Source organism: Vanellus vanellus (assembly GCF_965231255.1).
Source record: "Vanellus vanellus genome assembly, chromosome: 2".
NCBI lineage: Eukaryota > Metazoa > Chordata > Aves > Charadriiformes > Charadriidae > Vanellus > Vanellus vanellus.
Genome location: NC_138906.1, coordinates 116,639,982 through 116,661,137, shown reverse-complemented (window position 1 = coordinate 116,661,137; position 21,156 = coordinate 116,639,982). Strand labels below are relative to the sequence as shown.

At 35.6% G+C, this 21,156-nt stretch overlaps 1 protein-coding gene across 1 annotated transcript in view; it reads right to left on the bottom strand.

Annotated features, from left to right (window-relative positions):
• Positions 1–21,156, bottom strand: part of LPIN2 (lipin 2) — a 33,215-nt gene that overhangs the window by 7,278 nt on the left and 4,781 nt on the right. Inside the window, exons 2-13 of the mRNA XM_082479589.1 lie at positions 19,535–19,735; positions 16,592–16,687; positions 12,806–13,104; positions 8,653–8,760; positions 4,821–4,944; positions 3,849–4,170; positions 3,508–3,607; positions 2,139–2,326; positions 1,891–1,984; positions 1,430–1,499; positions 1,232–1,321; positions 410–492 (exon numbers count right to left, since the gene is read on the bottom strand). Coding sequence (XP_082335715.1) covers positions 410–492; positions 1,232–1,321; positions 1,430–1,499; positions 1,891–1,984; positions 2,139–2,326; positions 3,508–3,607; positions 3,849–4,170; positions 4,821–4,944; positions 8,653–8,760; positions 12,806–13,104; positions 16,592–16,687; positions 19,535–19,735 — 1,775 coding nt within the window. The remainder of the gene's footprint in view (positions 1–409; positions 493–1,231; positions 1,322–1,429; positions 1,500–1,890; positions 1,985–2,138; positions 2,327–3,507; positions 3,608–3,848; positions 4,171–4,820; positions 4,945–8,652; positions 8,761–12,805; positions 13,105–16,591; positions 16,688–19,534; positions 19,736–21,156) is intronic.

Below are 21,156 nucleotides of genomic sequence, written 5' to 3'. Positions count from 1 at the left end.
GCACATGATTTAAATTACTCATACAACATTAGGCTTTTACAAAAAAAAAAAAAAAAAAAAGAATGACAAACAATATCTCAGAAACAATACCACTATATTTACAGAGTAGTGGCCCATTGCTAAAAGTTACCATATATATCTGTTGTTCTGTCAGTTATGTTACGAGTTAAGAAGTAAACACATAAGGATTTAGGAAACAGTTGTAGTGTATTTGTAGCTCCTACAATGCTTGCTGCTGCTACATTATTTTGCTGAATTGTTTGCTAAACATATCTGGTTCCTCTTCAGTAGCTTAGAGGAAAATGTTTCTTCTCACAATAAATTTCTACTGAATTCCTCATTCGAGGGGTGGGGGGGTGGGAGGAAGACACTATTCAGTCCACAAAATAGTCTTCAGACAGGAACACACCTACTATTAACTTGCTCTTTTATAGTTGCTGGCAGTTCATTCACTCTTTGCGTCTCAGTTTTCCCCTCTTTTGCCTCCGGTATCTAAAGCAACATGATAATACAAAACATTGACATAAATATTGACATTTTAAGCATTTTAAACTGATCCAAGTGAATTCATAGTTCACACTTAAGCAAATAGCTATCAATATAGTGCCTAAAGTATGTTAAGTCTCAGAATCGCTAATTCTGTAAATTATTTAACAAAAGGGTGCTTATGAAGAAATGAACCATTAAAGCTTTTTATTATTTCAGGAAACAAAAATGCATGCCAGAAGTAGAGAACTGCTGATTTAACATCATGAATTTAGCAATAAAGGAGCTGTCAACCTCTAAGCTTATAAAATTCACTGGTTTGGGGGGGGGGGGGGGGGGCAGTAAATTTAAGGCACATACTCAAGGTTTAGAAAGTTTAATTTAGTCTAAAATTGGGTGTCTCACCATAACATCTATTATGCAGCACCACAGCTACTTATTTATTTGAGTATACATTCCTAAAACACACCGTAGTAACTGAAGAGTAGCTCTGACAACTGCTTATGGCTTAGAAGAAATAATTACAAGAATATTGTGTAACAGCTGAATACAATAAATTTTGTTGAAGCAACTAGTAACAGTAAACAAAGATGTGGTATTTAAGACTAAATATACAGAAACAGCTACAGCTACTGCATCACTGAGTATCTCTCAGCTGGCAATCGGTGACACAGAGCTATATGGCTAAGGAAAAGAGAAAAAACTAAAAAAAAAAAAAAAAAAAATCAAAATAGGTCTCAGTTACCTGTTTAGTCATGCTTTCTCTCTTGCGCCAGAACCACCACCTTCCAGACTTCTTTGGCATCTTTTCTTTGACCCAAGACTCAACAGTAGCCTGAAAAATTAGGCATGTTTTTAATTCGTATAGAAGAACAAAATAAAGAGATAAACATGTGTTACTACATACAAAATCTTCCAAAAAAGTATAGATGTGTCTATTTACCTTAGGCAAACTCTTCTGAAACACCTGCAAACTCAGAATCATTGGAGCAGCCAACGCCCAGTTATAATACCTGTTTTAAAACGTTATTGATAAGGTATTACAAAACCTGACTAGGGGTCAATAAATATCAGCATGCAAACTGCCCTTTTGTTGATAAAAAAATATATATTTGCTGCTAACAACTAACATTAAAGTTTTCTGCAAGCACAGTTATTTTAGTATACCCAAGTCAACATCAGTGTTAATTTCTGGAAAAAAAAAACAAACAAAACAAAAAAATCTCACTTCAGTTAAAGCTAAATTTAATGCAAATCTTCAGTTCAAAATCATTCTCTTTGAGACTGTGAAACAGACCCATCAAAACCACAGATTGAAATGGAAGCTGAGAAATGCACTCACTTTGAAGGGTACATTTTAAATGAGATCTTGTATGACCCAATTATACAATACAGAGAATTTACCTGTTATAAATCCTTATTACCAAATTAGGATTGTCTATGAGTCCAGGGTTTTCAGCAAATTCATGATAAGTAATAATATGTTCCATGAATTTTTCTGCAACAGAAGCAAATTTTAATTAAAAATAATAATATAAAATCCCAAGATGTCTGATTAGTTTGTATCTAGGAAAATGCTTTCTGTCATTTCAGAGTCTTTGCTGACCTTGCAACATCACTCATTACTGTTTATGCTTTAGTCTTTCACATACCTTTAGAAATCTCTCCATTTTCATTGAGACCGCCACAAAGTGAAAGTGTAACATCAGGCAAGTCCATGGCAGAATCAGACATGCACTCTGTACCACTATCAGCAGCAGCACTTCCCACTGATTGGGGCGACTGGGAACCAGAAAGGGTATCTGACTCCGTCCACTGCCTGAAACCTGGATCAGAATCACTAAAGAAAAGAAATCCACATTTTCCATAAGTATTTAAAAATTGTATAGACTTCAGGTTACAGAACACGCTATATGATTACTTAAAAAATCATCTTGCTGTTGCATATTTTAAGTACTACATCATTTTACAACGTAAATTTAAAATCAACTGTGACAGATACGCGTTCATCTGTGACACCAACCAAACAAAAACCAGACACAAACACACACCCCCTACCATTCATAATACTGGCAGATTGACAGTTTCTAGTTCTAACATTCAGCTGAATTGGGAAATAATTACATTTCTCTTGCCTACAACAAAATTGGAATTAAATGAGGATAAGATCCTCTACATTCTATTTTTGCAGAACAATTCTATGCTCCTCAATCTTTACCAGAAAGCTGTACAATAAAAAGGACATTGCTTGATGTTTGGAAACACTGTGTGTTTGGAAAAAGTACAATAGAAAAGAAAGGTGGCCTTTTAAATAAAAAAATATCACATTGGTATCTAAGGTTAGAGTTATTAGTTTGACCCCTGGTAATGTAATCAGTAAGTACTGATAAGTTTACAATTTTATTTTTAACATAAACCAACAAACATTTCTTCCATATGAACATGTATTTTTACAAAGGTCTTCCTAGACAGTTATTCTTTAGAAGAGTATTTTAGGAGTATAAAATCCTTTGATTTGATTAAAAAAAAACCAAACAAACAACAAACAAGAGTGAGTTTTGAGACTGAGCTGCCTTGCATGAAGATCTTGTGGCCTTTTTTTTGTTGGTCTTTTTTGATACTAAAAAAAAAAGTTGGAAAAGACGTATAGGGCATGCAAAAAAACCCAACTGATGTGCACTTTATCTAGAGTGCAATATGGCAAAATAAAGAGTACTGGTGCAAAAGGAGTGTGCAGTTTAAACTTACGCCCCACCCTATATTTGCAGAACATTCAGGTTCCACAAAGATGAAGACTCTCAGTAATGACCTCCCACGTGATCTTTCAATGTCTTTCTTGTCAAATCAGAAACTGATGTTCACAATGAGATCAGTGCTGATTATTCCACAGAAGCCTAGGAACCTTAAGTCCAAATCTTTTTATCAGAATTGGCACATAAACAGCTATATCATACATATAATAATTCACATAGCACAACTACAATATAAACCTACATCCATAGAACCATTATTCAAAATTACCTTTTGGGAAAGTAGAGTGCTGCAACTTCAGGTTCCAAAGCCTTTAGGTCCTCCAGGTAAATATCGTCAGGCCCCTGATGATGACTTCGCTTGTGCACCCCTGTTAATTTTAACAATTAAGATTATTAAAATGAAGCTATCCAGACACATTAAATACAAATGTAATTGAGGAAGATTCAGATTTACTTGTAGCATTTATAAATCCAAGAGTTTAATTATAGTTTTAGTCAGATAAGACTTTAAGTAGCAAAAATTGAAAAGGCACATTTATACTTTTTCCACTATGGCCTCAACTTTGGTAGATCACACTGAAGGAAAGAATCGACAGCTTTAGTACATACCTTTCTTTTTGGAAGGAGAGTCAATTTTTGCTGTTGGCTTTGTTTCTGGTAAAGGGTCCACCAACAGTCTAGAATGATGATCAGCATCTAACGGCAACTGATCTTGCGGTTCTATGATTGCAGAAGCGAGAGAATCTTTAACATCCATCTGCTTAAGCAGAGGATGAGTTCTTGGCTCAGGTTTCAGTACTGTACAGACAGAATCTTTCACATCATCATCATCTTCAACTTCATCAGAGCTGAGGATGACCCTAAAATGAGTCTTCTCTGATGGAGTAATGGTAGCTGTTCTGCGATGTTCCAGTTTCTCTTTCTTGCTTATCTGAAAAACAAAACTCTCTCCTTTCACTTCACGTGTTTGTTTTATTCTGGTCTAAACATTAAACTTGTATTCATGGTACAAGTCCTGGTCACAAGTAAACTGGGTAAGAATTTAAACATGTATTTTAGCAACATAAAAACACATCCCACCTTATTAGCAAAGTTCCCCGCAACAGAAGCTTCTCATAATAGCTTATTTACAAATTCAGCATAGAAACTGGCACAGAGGAAGTACTGACTTGACCAAACCATGGCAAGAAAAAAGCATAAATGTGGATGGTACCAGGGCTTCTGACACCAGCTGTCAGGTTAGATACCAAATTTACACTATCAAGGCTACGGTTTCTCTGGAATGAGCTAGAACTTAGCCTAAAATAAAGGAATTTAATTTATAAAGTTGCTTTCTTCGGTTTCTAGCTAAAAATTTTAAAATTTCAGATTTTTACTGCTAGGTTTTCTGGAAATACTTTTTGCTGACCAGCTTTTGAACTCAACGAATTCTACTATCTGCCAGCCACAAGGGGGTGCTGCTTTCCTATTTCAGCTGAATTACTCTGAAAAACAGCAGCAGATTTCCAAACCTCTCTTAGAACACAATTTTAGATATGCCAAATCTCAGTTCAAAAAGTTAGAGACAATAAATAAATTTACCTTGGTTGATTCTGGGAATCCTCCCCATGTCCATTCCATGTGAGATTCAGATCTGAGCAAGCTCTCAGCAGGTTTAACTTCTAGTTCTGAATCACTTTTAGGGCAGACTGGCTCAGAGAAAGGGCTAGCAAATCAACAAGAAAAAAAAAAAGAAAAGAAAAAAGAAAGCTGCAGTGTTTAAAATGCATCTGTTGTGCAGCTACTGTTGGTAGAGTTTTCCACAGCTTAACAGAGCTTCAATTATTCGGCAACATGGCAAGAAGCCCAGCAGGGTTTTCAGATAGTGAGAAATTAGGTTAAAACCAAAATCACATTAAAGGACTTACATAGCGATCCCTCTAAACAGATTCCTCTACTATATCTGCAGTGTAGGTATAGCTCTCCCCTCAGCCCACGTTCCATTTTTCAAACAAAACAGAACAAAACAAAAAAAAAAGTTTATCTAAAAGTAAGATAGAAATTAGCTTTCAATTCCTTTTCTCTGTTAAAATATAGCATTTGGGCTTGCTATGCCAAGTTTTCAGTAATAAAAGTCCTGCAAACCTAACTCACAAATGCACAAAACAACACCAACTTGTGATGCAGGGAAAACAAAATTAACAAGATAACTTAGAAGAGGTAAGGGAGATTACTTGAAAACTTCCTTCAGGTGCATTTGGATTACATGACCTTTTAAAGTTCCAGCTTATTTTTCCTACAGTGGTTATTATCCATAAATCAGAAACAGACCTCCAAAATTTACTTTAGCCAAGACTACTTTTAAGCCAGAACTCACTCTACAAGATGGTAGAGAGGTGTGATTTCAAAATCATTTTGCTCTTATGACCTTAGGGAGGAAAGAAACCACAAGCAGTTGTTTTGAAGTAGCATTTAGTGCTGGGACAAGTTCAAGTCTATTCTTTCTTGAACAGGGCAATTATATTGCATATTATAGAAATGATGCTCTTTTTACACTTTGTCATTCAGAGTATTATGTTTTGTTTGGTTGGGGTTTTTTTAAAATATATATAAAAACCTCAAGATTTGAATTTGAATTGTAGGGACCAGAACTGGACATAGAGCTACAGGTGTGGCCTGACCAGCGTTGAGTAGAGTGGAATGGTCACAACTCTATCTCTGCTAGTAGTTCCCCTGCGGATGCAGCCCAGGATCTGATTCGCCTTCATTGCTACAGCAGTGCTCTGCTGACTCACATTTCAGCTTGTCATCCACCAGGACCCCAGGTCCCTTTCAGCAAGGCTGCTGCCCAGCCACACAGATCTGAGCCTGTACTGGGCTCTTTGGTTATGTTATTTCAGGTGCAGGACTCAGCACTTGTACTTTGCACTCGTTGCACTAGGAAAGGTTTCATCTTGGTATAAGAAAGAAACTTTTTACAGTGAGAATAATCATTCACTGGAACAACCTTCCCAGGGGCATGGTCCCCATTCACAAGAGGCTTTCAATTTGTGGCTGGACAGGGTGCTAGGTTAATCTCATCTAGTCTCCATTTTTCATGAAAGGTGGGACCAGATGATCTTTTAAGGTCCCTTCATCCATGGATACAAAAAGGAAACCATTTAGAGATTTCTTCCCTCAGTTCTCCTTTAACAATTTCCCACAGAAATTCTATTTTCCGTACTGTTAGAAGGGCTTATTTAAAACGAAACATTGATGAAAATACATGTACTTATTTGTTTTCAGGAGGAATATGAACCCATTTTCTCTATGTGACAAATAATTTGTTCTGCTTATATCACAAGTCAACTGGAAGCCATGCAGACATATTAACCTGTTTCTAAGCCTAATTCTTAATATCCAGTGGCACTTGCAAAAGACTCTATACTTCAGGGCTTTGAGAACCTAAGCCTGTTCCACTCCCCCCAAAGTGTAAGTTTTCCATTATTATTCTCAGGAAAAAGTCTTTAGTCAAAAGGCTTATGCTTGTAATAGCAGTCTAGTCATGCTAACATTGCTTGTTAAACAGGAAGAACATTTATGGTATCAGGTATCAAATAGTTAATGGTTATGCTTTTTGGTTTTATTGTAGTGAGCAGGACAAACAGAAGCATCCTCATTGGAAAGACTTAGGCTATTATCTTCCCTTAGCTCCTTGCAAGGGTTCTGAAGAGCAAGATGACCAACCTCAACTAAAATACAGTTAGCTTTTCCAGGTCCCCAAACCTGGTTATTATAACCTTAATTTTCTTTCACTGTACAATGGCTACATTATAGAATCTCCCTTTGGTTGTTTAGGAGAAATAATTTCATGCAAAATTTCTCTTCTCCTGGATGTCTTATGCGAGAGAGAATCCACAACCCAATTCCCCCTCCACTCCCCCAAAGGGAAAGGAAAATCACCAATTTCTCTGTTACACTGCAATCTGTACTGGATAGCTTCTTGTTAAAAACCCTTACAACTATGAAGAATCTAGGTATCTCGCATGATGCACAAACAAGTTGTTAGAGCAGACTATCCACTAAATACGTAAACAAGAAGAGAGGCATGAACAGTATCTCCCAGATAGAGCCTGCTAGTCTATGTTAGCTAGAGTTTTATAATCTGGAAAGGAGTATCAGCCTCTATGCTACAATTATCTAGGCGATATAATCCATCTAACACCATGTCAATCCTCCAGGTCAAACACTGTGACTGCTCTATAGTCACAAACCACAAACCTTTGGGGAACATTTGAAGACTGCATCTCATCAAGTACAATTGAGGATGTGGTTGTCAGCCCAAACATAAAATGGAATGATAATGGGATTTCCTGTCCAACTGCTTCTGTTCATTAACAAGCTATGCACTGCGGGAATTAGTAGGCACCGAGCATGGTGTAGTACATTCAGACTCTATTGAGGCCACAGCCCTGGAAACACCCGAAGCAGAGAGATTATATGCACCTCAAAAAGTATTTTCTGAAGCTCTCTCTTCTATTCTGCACTACTATCTACTGATACAGAAGAACAGAGTAGAGTCTTCAAACTGAAAAGCAGTAAAACTAGACACTCAAAGAGTAAGATGAATCAAGATACTGCTTGGCATGCTATGTGCTATATATATGCTCTTCCCTATGCCTAACGTTCAGGAAAAGTACGAAATTTACCTCAAGTACTACCATGTATGGACAGAATACTTTCTTATGCAAATAGAGATTGATATTAGAGTGGAGAAATCCAAAGAGTGAGCATTGAAAAATCTAGAAACTGAATGCAAGAGGAAAATAATAGCATGAACACTAGAAACTGAAGAGCTTGAACGTATAAACAGAAGTCCCCTAGTCACTATAACTGAAAACTGACTGGCGAGCTGTATTACATCATTTGTAATCTACAATCAACTGATACTGTTTCTGGTATCTCTCAATTAGTATTCCAGTAACTAGCAAATCCTCCGTTCTGAAGTGGAATACGATTCAAGGTGAGGACCTAGCTTTACCTCAATTAATTTGCATTATTTCACCTGGCAAATTCTAACTTACAAGCTCAACACTTCTGCTTTATGGCCTATCAAGTGTTGCTTATGCGAGGGTGAATCATAGGGAACATATTCTTTTTTCATAGTCTTCTCAACCTAAGAAATCTTATTAACTATATTTTCTTTCTTTAATAGTAAATTTTACTAAGAAAGATTTTTTCACTTGAGGGAAAAACAGAAAAAAAAGATACACAAATTTTGTTTAATACATGCAGTAGAGAGAAAAGTTCACAAAGTTCCAAGTATCAAGTGCAGCATTTGAGATCACAAGTTAGGCATGTTAGATAGATCAGGGAAAAAATAAATTAAAGTGCATATTAATTTTTTACTAACTATACATAATTATACATATGATGACATTACAAAGTGACTTACTTCTCCAGAGGGGACCAGTCTCCATCAGATAGGGGGTAATGATCCTTTGAGTGATAAATCAAAGATTCTTTTTGTTCTTCACCCTTTGGTGATGAATTTGAGGATCCTCTGTGGAGATACATGGGACATTAAGTCAACTATAAGAAATCTGCATTACTAATTCAGTTAGAAAAGTTACTTCTATGCTATTAAAAATCCAAGATGAAATGAAAGAATTGTATAGCTTGAATATAACTTAAAATGTACATAAAGAATATTATTAATACTTGAAAATATTGCAAGTCTAAAAATCTACTACTCTTGACACATAGTAAGTCGATATTGAAGAAGTCACAACAGTATAAACGGTATCACTCTATACAGCCAGCTAATATTATCAAAACCCAAAAACGAACATACAGATTTACACATAACCTTTACTACATAAACCCTAGAAAAACTGAAAGAGTTAAATAGGTAAGGTAGTTTTGACAATGTACTTTATGACTGCACATTTCACAAATTAAAACCACTAAGAAAACAGGGGTAGGTACTAGCCTCACAAGTTACCCAAGAATTTACAAATTAACATGAACTACAAGTAGCTAGAAGTACTGTATTTCTCTGAACAGTGGGGTTTGTTTTGCATTGGGAGGTCTACTGTAAGAAAAAAAAAAAACCCACAAGCAACAAAACCCAGCCAACAGTAAGACCCATTGAGCAGGCATGCATTGTATTTTACACAGAAGTCCCTTTTAAACATTTCCATCATAAGTACTTCAGATCTTTTTCCAGCTTTCTGAATTTAATTGAATAGATAGGTATTCTCAGGATACAACTAATTTGTTTTGAGGTTAGATCAAGGGCATCATGGCTACACAGTGGATAGAATACAAGGAAGATTAGCCTGGAATATGAGTGTTAAATGCAATACAAATTACTTTAAGCCATTATTATGAAAGAAAAAGAAAAAACATTTTTCTTCCATTAGCAGCACGTTTGCACTAGACTTCTTTTGGAATGCTAACACTAATTTCTTTTATGGATGAAGAAAATATTTTAACATTATCTATTAAAATACATAAATATTTAGAATTTACATGCTTACTCAATACAGCGCGTTAGGCCCTAATCAGTTACAGTTATCTACCTCATTTGTACAAGTCTTTCATTTGGAAGACAGTCTAGACTATGTTAAATACTTAACCCTAAAAATGTCTTAATAGCTCGACTTCTTATTTAGTATTATTATAAATATGATGGTGACAGCTTGACTTGAGATGAGAGCTGCATAAACCAACCTAACTGTGATAGAAATATGTTTCATACTATCTTTGTTTGTATCCAGTACTAAGTATCTCCAAAAGAGGAAAAAGGTATTATTGAACAATTAAGTAAACACATGAAAAAATTATTACAGAGAAGTCCTCAATATTATGACTTCAGAGGGGGGAACGACAACAGACAGGTGGTACTGAACAGATGTTATTTACTGGGAATTAGCAACCAAATAAGTTCATATGAAGCATTAAAAAAAAAAAAAAATCTAATTTCATCTGTAAGTGAATAAATTTGAAGGTTAAAAATCCAAATGCAGTGAAAGATTATTGAAAACAGGAGGGGGAAATCAGTATGCATCAACTTATAACTCTTGAGTTGCACCATCAATTCTAAGCTGTTTATTTTGCAACATTTATAAACAGTGCTACCACTTTTTCTCATCCTTATCCACTTTATACATAGTCTAAACAAATACATTAGATTTTGGAAACAGATAACTACTTTAATTCTTTAACACCCTTAAGCACTGGAGAAATAATGCCCTCTACTTCTGAGTGTACACACTGTAATCGTAGTCCTGCTGGTATTATTTTAAGTTAGTCAAGCACTACTAACATATCTAAATCATAGCTAGAAAAGCCAAAGGACATATTTGTAAAAAAGTTGGATAAACAATTGGAAATGGATTTTCCCAAGGAACAGGAAACAGCTTGTTTATCACTTTATAAGAATAGAACTAGATAAGACATTACATACTGGTACCTGTGGGTGAATTTTTGACCTTCCTGTTGGAAAATCAGCCTCCCTCTTCCTTTCCCAGTTTCACTTTGAAATTTGAAGCTATGTCTAATAACAGTTAAGTTTCTATTTCTTTTTTTTTTTCCTTCCACCTCCCTCCCACCCAAGAGCCACACATTTACAACTAAAAAACAAACATCCCCAAAACAAAACAAAGCTGCTGATATCACCTGACATTCCCACAGGATGTAAAAAGAGAGCTTATGAACATTTTTTCACAACCATCTCTTTAGCTGGAAAGAAAACAGTGTTTTGCAGTGTATTGAAAGACATTTTATTTCCTGCCCTGGTAGGCCACTGGAACGACTGTACATGAACTTCACTAACAGACACATAGCCATGAACCTACAGTCTTTGGCCTTCCATTACTACAATTTATTTTTTTAGTCCTGCATTTAATTCAGAACAAACCAATGTTCTTTTACAAAATCTTCTTCCTTTCACATCGTAACACTCTGTCTGAGAATGCATTTTTACTGCTGTTTCTGTTTACATATATATAAAAAAAGCGGTTTACAAATAAAAAGCCTTTTCGGTCTTTCATTCTAAAGGGTACAAAAAATCCCCAAACCCAAACAACAAACCAACCAGAGTAACCTTTATGGAAACACCATGGTCACATGAACACAATGGTTCAGCTATGACTAAACATTTGACGTTTCAGTCAAACCTACACTTTTTTTATTCATCTCTAGTCAATTGAAGATAATTGCTACAATTGCAATTTGAATTCTAAACACTAGATGAAAACAGCTATTATTGGCATAACATTCCTAAATTCTTCATACATTTGTAATAATTTATTAAATAAAGAATAAACAATTAATGGGTTATATTTTCTCTCTTTCTGTACTTGATAGTTATTTTTATTTTTGGTGGTTTCACTATGACAAGTTATTGTTGTCTTAATACTCTCACACTGAAGACTGAACAAAGATCTTGCTTTTCTTAAACTGAAAAAACAGAAAAATCTCAAACCAAACAACATGCCAATTTCCAGACTTTAAATAGCAGTATCTAAATGAAAATTCGTTAAAATAAATACGACAGTGAAAAAAATAAGGCAAATGAACTAAGAAAGCCACAGACATTCTAGAAAACACTTTAAAATCTAAATTTTCTTTGTAGTGCTTTATTGGTCATACATGTGGTAACAGATTCATGCTTTTAAGAGATTTATTTTTTTCTGTTGCACTAAACTTTTTGACTGGTACTTATGAAATTTGACACTCACCTGAAGACACATACTGAAGGAGTTTTTCAGTTATACTTTACTCTTTTACACTGAGACATTCTTCCAATTCCCAGACCAGATCTTGAATTTATTCAGACAGTACTACGTTTAACTGTAACTCTGTCCAGTAAAGCAACTAGCTTTGTCTGAAAACTAAGTTCACTTCTTTTATTAAGCAGCCCAAGAAATTTCCACAGAAAACCGAGTAGGCCTTTCCCGGATTATAATCGTTTATAAGTTTGATAGGAAAGACTATAGTAATAGAAGAAAGCTACTACTTGTATAAGCTTCTTCAGCTTATTAGTAGGTGCTACCGCTTTACCGCAAGCTCCACTTTACTAGTAGTTTATCCCCTTCAAAACACAAGACTGATTCCCCCCCCCCTTTATGACTACACACATGTAAAGAATTCTCTTTACTAATGCGAAGTAGCATTCGTTTATATGGTTTTCAGTTACCAAAGTAAACTTCAAGAGAAGAACTTACAGAGAAGTCAAATTCAGATGTGGTGTACTACAGGCATTCCACACAGCAGTTTATGTAGAGGTTACCAAATATACTACAAGACCACTCTGCATCATCAGAGAAATTACACTGAAACTTTTTCCTCAGTGACACAACAGATCATGATAACGCTTTTTCACCAGAATGGGCTTAACTGGATTTCATGTTTGTGACAAAATGGCCAAACTTGAAGAGTTCTGTAAAGATGTGGAAGATAATGGTTTAGAGTTTTGGTTGTTTGAGGAAAAGCCTACCCATAGTCTATTGAAGCTTATGCATTAATCGCGTAGAGAAAAGGTACCTTTTAAATGTTCGATGAGAACAGTGAAAGTAGTCACCAAATATTTGACAGTTTACCTTAGGGGTTGAACACTTTTTTCATCATCTGAGCTTATTTCCATTTCAAAAATCTCTTCTGTCCCAGTAGAAGAGATCTGATCTTCCTTCCTGCTATCTTGTTTGTATTTCTTTCTTCTTCTTTTTTTCTTTTTCACAGAACCTGGGGTGAATACAGTCTCTGTTTCCACAGTGTGTGGAATTTCTGAGTTTGCACACATCCTCTCATTTTCATCTGATTTCAAATGATTGTCAGTGTCTTTAAAAAACTGGTCTTCAGTGGGTATTGGAGATGTTGCCAAATATGCAGGAACTTTTTCCTAAGCAAAAAGAAAGAAAATAAAGAACAGGCTAATATTTTTAATCTTGTTTTGTACATACAGGATAGTTGCTGGCCACAGATTAATCTTTGCATCTATATTTAGACACGAAAGCATACAATAGTCCAGTACTATGAGGCTGATATCCAGAAAGGAGCCAAGTTCACCAGAAAGATTATAAAAGTTCAGAAAAATGAATGTTAGTATTCTTACAGTTTGACATATACAACTGATTTTGCTAGCAAAACAAAACAAACATCCTGTCAGTGGAATGGTTTTGAAATTATCTGCCTTTGAGCACACGAGTTCTATCCATGCTTAGTAAATGTGTTAATGAAAATAGGCTAATTAAATACACTGCTGTCTATTAACTTTGAAATAGATTCACAGAAATGTGTAGGTTGGGACATTTGGAAATCATCTGGTCCAATCTTCTGTTGAAAGTAGGGCCTTAGGTTAGGTGATCCAGGGCCCTGTCAAGCCAGATATTGAGTATTTCCAGTAAGGGAGAGTTTACCTCTTCTCTAGGCAACCTATTCCTGTGTTATATTTTTCTCATAGTGAAGGATTTTTCTTATATCCAGCTGGAATTTCCCCCTTGTGCCCTTTGCCTTATCACCAGGCATCCTTGTGAAGACAGCGCCTCCCTGTCTGCTCTGTAATTACATTGTAGGTATTGCAAGATTGTGGTTAGATACCCCTGAGTCTTCTCTTCTCCAGGCTGAACACAGTCAATTCCAGCAATCCTTCTTCCAATGCGAACTTCCCTAAACGTCTGATCATCTCGGTGGCTCTCCACCGGACTCCTCCAATTTTCTCTCCTGAACTATGGAGACCAGAACCGCGTTCCAGGTTTGGCCTAACAAGTACTAAGTTGAGTGGGACAATCCCACATCCCTCCATCTGCTGGCTGTACTCCTGCTGATGCAGCCTAAGACACATTTGCCTTCATTGCTGCCAGGGCACACTGTTGGCCTTTACAGAAGAGATGGATTTCACCCAGTCGGACCGCAGCCTGTACTACTGTGTGGGATTCTTCCAACCTAGATGCAAGACTTCACATATATCTTGGCTAAATATTGTGCGAGTTCTGTTGGTCCAGTCTTCCAGCCTGCCAAGTTGGCTCTATGTGGTGGCTCTTTTTCTGGCCTGTCTACCTCTCCTCTTAGTTCAGCATTATCTGCAAAATCAGTGAGGTTGCATTCAGTCTTGTCATCCATGTCAGATGCTATTTATGTAAAGTATCTTTCAAAAAGAAAAACTCAACTATAATTTACTCAGGTTGAAACCAACACAAAACCAAACAACCCTCAATTAATTACAACTCATTGCCCTTGGAAGGAACAATTCAAATGAAGGAAAAGCTTCATCAATCAACTGCCTGATGTATATTTACATCATAACAAGAAACTTAAAGATACTGACACCTCAATGGAAAGAAACACACTGGGACAGAATAAAGACAAAGTGGAACAAAAGTAGAAGAGAATGGAATTTGCATAGTAGGGAGAAAAAGTTATGGGCTCAATTTCATGGTAAGAATATAACTAAGTACAAGATGCCTGCTCTTTTACAGGACTTTTACGCAGAAGATTAGTCAGGAACTACACTGTGATTAGAAACAGACAGTCCAGTGATACTACTTTTGATGTGTTCAAAGTCTGAACTCCTATTATTTAATACTAAATGCATTTTTTCCATTAAGAGTTACAGACCGAGTTTTGTTCCACTGGCTATAAAGTAAAGTGGAGAAAGGAGAACAAAATACAGCTTTATACAGCACTAATGACACACAGATTTTGCATTGCAAAAAACTTCCACATAAAAAGATAGCACCTAAAATAAAGTTAATATACTATACAATTAGTAATAAATAATCCAGAATAACAAGACAAAAAAAAAAAAAAAAAAAAAAAAAAACAAACAACAAAACACTAAACCAGAAGAAAAAGAAAACTGGCTGAAAAATGATGCCTGAAGGTTATATTATAATAGTCCTGATTTACTTGAATGTAACGTGGTGTTACTTTTGAGTGTCAAGATGTGAAAACAACAAAGACAGACCACTTGGAAGAACCTTACTGAATGCATCAAGAACTCGATGAGAGCTTTATCGTGTATACCTTAAGCATAGCTTCAAGAGGTGACCACAAAGTCACGTTGACCAGTAGCGGAAATACTGAGAGAAAAAAATGTCTAGAAGCACTAAAACCAACTCAGTACTCTGCTTTGTAGCTAACTCAATCTATAGTTCCAGTATGAACTACCATCTTTCCAGAACACGTTATACAACAATAAGGCATTCCTGCTATAAATTAAAATCTACTAAGCAAGTGCAGTAACTTCTTTAAAACATTGTACTGGGGACAAAGGCAGTGGTTATCACCCTTGCTTTCTGAAAGTCTGAAGACTGATCAGTTCCCATCAACAGCTGACCCAGCCTACCTCTATAAAAAACTGCTTTCAGTTTTGATTTTAATCATGGTGTATGCTAAAACAGAACCCAAACATCCTTTCTCTTAAGTGTTATGAATCCCCACCCCAAGTTATCATTTTGGGTCTTAATGCTTATTTTCCCCTTGCACTTTAAATTATATTTAACTCCTTTCAAAACGAGAGCTTCCTCCAATCCCTCACAGTAAACAAGTAGCACCCTGAACTAAAAAGTGGATCAAGCTTATTTCCTAGAGAGACTGTGATTACTAATAGCAACAGGAAATTAACACTTCATCTTTTACTTCGCTACGTTTTTTTTCCCCCTTTCTCTTCTGACTATTTTCATTAAACATTTTGGAACTTTGTATGTAGAACTTCTTTCCTTCTGCCTTGCTGAAAAATGCCACCAGACTGAAAAGTGATCAAAAACAAAGTTCAGGACTGACAAATATTGTGATTACATAGGTCCCATGTCCTTAGGAAATCAGGCTAAAAACGAACCATTATTCCCGTTTTCCAGAGGCTCATGAGCTTCCAGCTGCAATAGGTTCTTGGGAAATTAACTACTGTATTAGAATACAAGAATTCTTCTCAAGTTGAAGTTACTGTTAACTGGTGAAAGTTTCATAGATGGAATTGTGGAAAACTGTGGTAAAAACTGTAAGACAAATTAAAAATATACCAAAATAGACAATCTTTATTAGTACAGAGGTCAGTAACGCAAGCTATAAGAACTTAAGGCAAAAATTATTATATGGCACTACAATCTGTATAACTGCAGTCAACAATAAAAATAGTAAAAAAAAATAAAATTCAACAAATCTTTCAAATAAAGTTCTAACAAAAAAAAAAAGAATTGTTTTTTATAACTGGTAGCAGAATTGTATAAAACACCAAACATCTTGGCAACATATGAGAGTGGTGTTATGATTCAGTCACAGAAAATCTAGCTTTCATAAAAGTTACAATATTGCCAACGCTATATCAACATTTTTAACACATTACTCTCTTAAAGCTGCATTGTAGCCATCATGAAGCACAAACCCCTTACATTTTCCTCCTCGGTTTCTTGTACAAAGAAAGCTTCTCCATTGTCACCCAGTTTCATATGAAGATCAACAGCATCGCCATTAATTTCAATATCAATCTGTGGAAAGAGACAATTTAATGTAAATAATTCATCACAGGAGAAAGCACGACCTCAAAACCCACTTTGCCCCGAGAGTAAACTTTGTTCCATTGTATAATTACGTATCTTTCTCCTCCCTCTGCTTTCTGAAGGAGGTATGTTATAACAATGATCTTTATTTTGTTAACCCGCAAAACACAACACTGAATCTTGTACAACTAATTTGGAGAGCTAGAAGCATAAATAATAACTGATCTAGTCTTTTTTTCCTGGAAGAATGATGATTGATTGAGACTGTTCATGTCCGTATGTTTGAAGCTCAACCTGAACTGGGGCCTAGTACAAATCTGAGTCCTGAATACCAGAAGTTCAAGACGACAAACTGGAAGCCTCCTGGAGGCAGGCTTTGTTTCAGTGATACAGAGATTTGCCACAATTATTTCTGCAACTCAGTTAATGTTGTTTCAGATTTTCCTGCTCCTGAGTTTATGGGGATATAACATAGGACCACAACCCTTACCTATGTAACCATAGCACTTTTATCAGTGGAAGAATGTTTCATATACTCATAAAAAGGTACATTAACTGAAGATTACATTGGAGGAAGAGATTATCCTTTCCCACATATATAAAATAAAAGAAAAAAACAAATGTCTTTCTAAAGTCAAGACACAACTATTTTACTTCTTCCACTTTGTGAAATCTTGGGCATCCAGTTAAGTTCCATCCCAAATTTTTCCAAGGAAAATGTGTTCAATATTCAGGTAAAACTACCTAATTTTTCAGTAAATCTGCTTATCTAATGGTATCTGTATATCTGCATTTAGCCTAGCTAATTAAAAATAATTTAATACATGTCAGATATAAACACAATAGACTTGCTTTACTGTAGAAAATGCCAATGGCATTTCAGGTTATACATAATTTAGACACTTCTGTCAAAAGGTGACCAAATTAAATACTGTAATTGCTATGGCATATCCAATATGTACATTACTCAAGTTCTAGTTTCCTGCCAATACAAATGAAATAATTACACAGCTAGTATTATGATATGAATACTCATATTAATAGTTAGTTATTGAGATATGAAATGGCCAGTCAAAAAGGAAAGAGGATTAATTTTAAGATTAGCACATGGACTGCCAAGAAAAAAAAAAAAAACAAAAAAAAAACAAAAAAACCCACCACAGTGCTAAGAAAGACAGTATCCATGTATCCTAATCCACTCCATTATTCACCATTTATGAGAATAAAACCATTAGGCAAGGAAACTCAATCATAGGAGATAATAAATTACAGGTAGATAACCCAACATGCATGGGGTCTACACCCAAATCCTTAAGATAACAGCTTTTCTTTTTCCCCCACAAGAACGGAATGGTTTTGATCTGAAAATTGCATTTATTTCACTAATGAACAATTTATTCTCTAAAATATTTTCTTGACTTTCCAATTCAGTAACATGAGTTTTCAAAAAAACCCAAAAATTTATCTCAGTGTTTCTTTTTTTCAGCCTTTTCCTTAAGCTGATTTAGACGGACAAACATCCTGAATTTTAGTACCTATACCTCAGGCTGGTTTCTAGAGACTTCAGCATATATCTTAAGAACAGAGCTAAAGCACAGATATGCGTATTTTACGTTCCCAAACATCTTGAGACTACCAATTGATCTTAGCCCCATAATCACCAGAGAAAAATTTATACACAATGCAGTAATAAACATTCAATTGACTATTGAGAGAATATTCAAATGCAGAATGACAGCTCCAAGATGAAGGGAGGAAGAAGCAGCAGCCATCCACTCAAGCAAAAGCTGAGAACTATGCTGACAGTCTAGTACAGCAGGTACTGTAGATGTTTCTACTATTCAACAGCTTTTTAGATGTACCCAAAAGCCGAAATCCTCTCAAATTTGGTTGCATGTAACTCCCAGTATGACCATTAACAAAAAAAATCCCACACCCTAACATAAGTGCTCTCTTAGTTGCACTTTATTCTCCTTTTACAACCAAAATATAAAGATAAGAGGTAGTTTCTTGCAGTGTCCTTTCACTTCTCAGAAAAGCAGCATATAATCCTTTGGTTTTATGATCTGTTTAAATCAATCCATCCTTTGGTAGCACACCCACAGGCAATACTGCCATACACAGTACTCCCTACTGACAGCAATGTAAAGTCCCCACACAATAGGTCCATTTTTTAGTCAAATTTACAACTCAATCCAACTCACTCCATAGGCACGATCACTAAAGCCTATGGAAAAGGGATGGCAGGACAATCTACTCTGATAGTGCCACAGTCTCACACTGGCTGGATAGGGAATTTGTACCAGGTTCTCTTTCAAATACACCCACAAGTGAATGAAGCGTCAGTCCTACTTAATAACTGCATTTTCTGCTGCATATCAACCTTGAACAGAGCTAACAAGAAGTAATATTTATAATAGGTCATCAACCCTTAAGACACGCTCTATTTATCCTCCAGACATTCCAAAAATAGTTGCTTGCAACATCAAGGATCAGTTAAATGGCATTAAGCATTTCTTTCCCAGCATACTTAAACAAGTAAATAAATAGTCATGTAAACATTTTAAGACTGTGAAGTCTATATGTTAGTATTATTCTTTTTGCATAGCTCAAGATCTGACTATGCAAAAAAATACTGTGAAAGAAAAGCTTTGACCTTAGATTACCACAGGAAGTTCTGTTTTGCATTCCAAAACTATCACTCTGTACAGCATATATGAGAAGCTGCTCTGTACTAAATCGGCCTGCTAACTGGGCTGGGGAAAGAAGGAAAAAGGGAAAAAAGGGAATGCATTGGTATTCAAAACTTTGTTTTGGCCCACTTTCTCAACTTACCACTTTTTCTTTAGAGCGCAATACACCAAGCTTCCCGAATCGGACATGAAAAGGAGAACACTGGTATGTACCATCTTGTTGCCGGACCACAATGACATCAATGCATCCTGAAAGGGTTGCCTGATTAATGCCTTTGTACAGCTCCTTCACAGTAACCAGGACTTGTCCTGCAAGTTGTCCTACGTAGTTCATAGTCTGAGACTAAGGGAGAGGAAGGGAAAAAAAAAGTAAATACATTTTAAAAAACATTAAAAGTTTTTTAAAATAAGTTTTTTTAAAACACCTAAATAGATGTGCAATGTCATTTATCAATTACTTTGATTATTTAAACAAGCTTTTCACAAATGCCTTCAAGAGTCAACAGAATTTTGAGCCAATTCTTATATTAGTAACTGTCTCCAGAGTTATAGAACCTATTCTTAATAGCTTATTAACTTGAACATTTAAATATTTTAAAGTAAATTTTGAAGCACATAATTTTTAAACCTCGAAACCTAGATTCAAGTGATGGTTAATTACTCAGATAAGCTAAAGTGACAAATTCATTCTCTGAAGACTGCCTATTTAATACAGCTTATCCTCTATTGAAAATGGAGATAACTGTACATAAGGATGACAAAAAAAAAATCTTAAAAGTCAGGAAAAGTTATGTAGTGTGTACTACATGCAAGTCTCCCTTTACAACTCTGTATTTTTAAAATGGGTGAGTCACCTTAAAGAAATTATCAAAGGATCTAATGGGAGACAGAGGAGTTTGAGAACGAGTGTGGAGAACACAAATATAGAAGACATCCAGTCTTCTTCCTATATAAGGAAAGCACAACAGCAGTGAATTTATTTGCCATGAAACAAGTACTAAAAACTCTTGCAACATAAAAATCATGAGCTTGTAAAAATCTTTCTTGAAAAGCACTGCCATTGACCTTCAGAAATTAAAACTGAGGCAAGGAAGACTTCAACCTGTGGTAAGTGATGCCAGATATTCAAAGTTACTGAGACTTTCCCATTAACTTTTGATTAAATAAAACTACAATAAGTATCATCAAGAGTTAAAATGTATACTTCTCTGAACAGCTTAATAAAGCTTGTAGGTATGTATATTTAAAACAGCTGCTGAAGTAAAATTTGCTCTGCGAATACACAATGAATCCAGCAACATGACCTTGTCCTGAACACACTTGTCCACGAGAAGCAGATGACTTACCAGCTAACAACCATTATTTCCACAGAAACTACACCTAAAGTACAAATGCTAAATTCCAAATACTATATTTTCATATATGAAAAGCAAGTCTTACCCAAGTTTACACACTCATGCAACATATTATTTTAAGTGTAAAGAATTACCCACTAACTACTTTCCACAGGTTTCACACAGTTTCAGTCCAGAGAAAACAAATATTTTACAGTTTTTTGTGGTTGTTCATGCTCCTGACATCAGAAAACTGAAAAAGAACAATATGCAGTCTAGGTAAAGGAATCTCACTAGATAAGAGTGGAGAGTTCAGGACAGAATACAAGGAAAGGAAGATATACACAATAAGAAGATTAAGCTATAGCCAAACTGGAAAGAAATACAAAGACAAACAAAGAACACATAGCAATGCTTACTGAACATTCTG